Source organism: Vigna unguiculata, chromosome 3, assembly GCF_004118075.2.
Source record: "Vigna unguiculata cultivar IT97K-499-35 chromosome 3, ASM411807v1, whole genome shotgun sequence".
NCBI lineage: Eukaryota > Viridiplantae > Streptophyta > Magnoliopsida > Fabales > Fabaceae > Vigna > Vigna unguiculata.
Window position 1 is genome coordinate 59,601,693 of NC_040281.1, and position 3,126 is coordinate 59,604,818.

General features: G+C 41.0%; 1 protein-coding gene across 1 annotated transcript; it reads left to right on the plus strand.

Annotated features, from left to right (window-relative positions):
- The first annotated feature begins 1,339 nt into the window (after positions 1–1,339).
- LOC114178690 (WRKY transcription factor WRKY51-like) lies at positions 1,340–2,886 on the plus strand. Its single transcript, XM_028064743.1, has 3 exons — positions 1,340–2,084; positions 2,166–2,291; positions 2,445–2,886. The coding sequence occupies exons 1-3, from the start codon at positions 1,423–1,425 to the stop codon at positions 2,620–2,622; spliced, it is 966 nt and encodes a 321-aa protein (XP_027920544.1). The 5' UTR covers positions 1,340–1,422; the 3' UTR covers positions 2,623–2,886.
- Positions 2,887–3,126: the final 240 nt, after the last annotated feature.

The following is a 3,126-nucleotide window of genomic DNA, read 5'->3' on the forward strand; positions in this document are numbered from 1 at the left end:
GTGGCTGACCAAACTAGGCATTGACCTAACACAAGGAATCAAGTTGAGTAAGCTTTGTTACTTTTTTTTTTCTTCTTCTTTATTGAAACTACACGCATTACTTTTTTCATCGTATTGGGAATCCACGTTAAAATTCAAAATTAAAGTTTCATTTAGTTGCCATCACCATAGATGGATGGTCAACCATTAACAAAAGGACAAAATGGAAAAGGTAAAGGGCGAAACTTCCGAGGAGATCGATATAATTTTATACTATTTTTTATAGTGGAATACACTCGGTGCTATACGTATACGGTAACTTATTATTGCCAAAGTCTATGGAAGTCAACAAGAAAATAGCCTCTTCACTTTTCAAGGAACAGAACAGTGTTGATTTTCGATAAACCTCAAAAGCCAAATTCGGAAACTAATAAAACATAAAGTGATTTATAGTAGAACTCAAATAACCAAATTCCCTTTCTGTGTGCTAAGCAGGACACGAAAGTCAAAACTCATCACAAATTTGTCATAATAATAATAACAATGAAGTAATCGATATGAAACATCTAAGTTGTTTTCAATATTAATGCAGTATAGTTAGTGCATGAATGCGCTTGAAAATGACAAGATTCTACATACAAGTGTGGCCTTTACATAAACTAATGCTATGCTTAGCCAAAGAGAGAAACAAAGAAAAAACAAAACAAAAGAAGATAATAGCCAAAACAAAATTTTTTTTTTTTCCATACTTCATTATCTTCCCCACAGTTTCAACTTTCCAATACAGTGAAAGTTGATGGGCATAGTTCTTTTTAAAAGATGGGTCAGATATTAAAATGGAAAAAATAAATAAATCATTTGTTTTCCCTCTCTTTATTGAGGAAAGTAGGAAAATAGTAAGCAAAAACAGTAGATGCAATGCCGTTGACCAGGTTGGGGAAATACTTGAAGACATTAATCTGTTTGGGTAAAGGAAGCTGGTGCCTTTGGCTTGGCGGTGATGATATTTTCTGCATTTTAATTAAAAAAAATTGTATGGTAAAGATTTGTTGAGTTGGTTTGGCAATTTCCCTGGGGGCTTCCAACCGAGAAGTGGTGGGACACACCACCTAGTCCTCCTTTGGAGCTTTACAGTGAGCAAACATTGTGTTTTGTCGCGGCACGCCTTTTTGTGTTATTATTATTAACAATAATAATAAATAATGGCATTGGTGGAATAAAAAAGTGATTTCTAAACAACATTATTCTGGCCATTACTTCAATTTGCATGCAAAAGCAAAGTCCAACCAATATCCACGCTTCCATTGACGAAGCTTCGTTGACTTTCTCATCCACCCTCTCTTTTATAACCAACCCTCTTCCCCTCTACTTTCTTCCATCCAAACCAAACCCACACAAAAAACCAAACCAAACGCCAACAACGTAGTCTCTCTCCGAGCTTCCATGGCAGTAGATCTGGCAGGTGTTGCCAAGATTAGGATGGAAGAACAGATAGCCATTGAAGAAGCAGCTTCCGCTGGATTGAAAAGTATGGAGCATCTCATTCGTGTTCTTTCCTCTCAAATCCCTTCCTCTTCTGCCTCTGCCTCCGCCTCCTCCTCTTCTTCAACACACCACCACCGTCTTAATCTCAACCACCTTGACTGCACGGAAATCACCGACTTCACCGTCTCCAAGTTCAAACAAGTCATCAACTTGTTGAATCGCACTGGTCACGCTCGCTTTCGCCGCGCGCCTTCTCATCCCTCTCCCTCTCTTCCTTCTCCACCGCACCCACAAGCTCAAAAACCCACTCTTCATTTTGCAAACCCCAAGCTCAAGTCAAATCCCAATCCCAACCCTTCTTCCACGGATTTGTCGGTTTCTCAGTATTCCAAGACCAAAGACACCACCTTTAGCATATCCCCTCCCATCTCCACCACCACCTCCTCCTTCATGTCCTCCGTCACGGCCGACGGCAGCGTCTCCGACGGCAAGATCGGCCCCGCCATCATCGCCTCCGGGAAGCCTCCTCTCTCCTCGTCCCACCGGAAAAGGTGTCACGACGCCACCCTCTCCGCCGGGAAAACCTCATCCTCCGCCCACTGTCATTGCTCCAAGAGAAGGTAAAATTCTTTTCACACACATATCAATAAATCCCAAACTAAAGGAAAAAAAATAATGATTTTGTTTCTGGCTTTCAACAGGAAATCTCGTATGAAACGAATGATTCGAGTGCCGGCCATAAGTTCGAAGATCGCCGATATCCCTGCGGACGAGTACTCGTGGAGAAAGTATGGTCAAAAACCCATCAAGGGGTCACCCTACCCACGGTATTTTTCTATTCTTATCCTTCTGTAGAATTGAATCCGTCAAAGTCAAACATTAATCTCCACGCCTCTCAACTTTGGAACCCTCGAATGATAGTATTATTTTATTTATCTTGTTTGTCGGAGATTAATTATTAAGTCTTTTGGTAATGGCAGAGGGTACTACAAGTGCAGTAGCGTGCGAGGGTGTCCGGCCAGAAAGCACGTGGAGCGAGCCCAGGATGACCCCAACATGCTCATCGTTACCTACGAGGGAGAGCACCGTCATCCGCAGCCGCGTCTGCCGGAAACCGCCGTCCCCGCCCCTGTGGGTTTCGGCGCTCAGGCTGTTTAAGCGACGGATATATCGAGAAAGTGTGAGACCGACAGTGATGAGTGAAGACCGCTGTTTGAAATTAACTGAGGAAGTTGTAACAGTGGGAAAAAAAGAAAGGAAGTTCTTGCAAGCAAGGGAAAGTTAAGAAAAGAAGCAAAGTCAACTTTTGCTTTGTTGGTTGTGACCTTTGTGGACCAGAAGAGTCCTCTACCAGAGGATAAGCACTTTGGTGTAAATTTGACAAAAAATTATGAAATATACTTGTTTTTTTTATCTTTTGAATTTAATTAATCGACATAGTTTATGCACTCTGGACCAATGAGGAAATTATTCTTAATATTCATAAAATGAAATTTTTTTGTTAGTATTTAGAAAATAGTATTATATTGTTGGGGAGGTGTAATGAAACCCAAGTGGAAAGAAAAGTATAGATTCGATTGGGTTGAAAAGGAGGGATGGGGATGAAAGAAAAAGTCAAAGGTGAAGTTAGAAATGGAGAATCTGTGTAACTCGTTTGTGGAG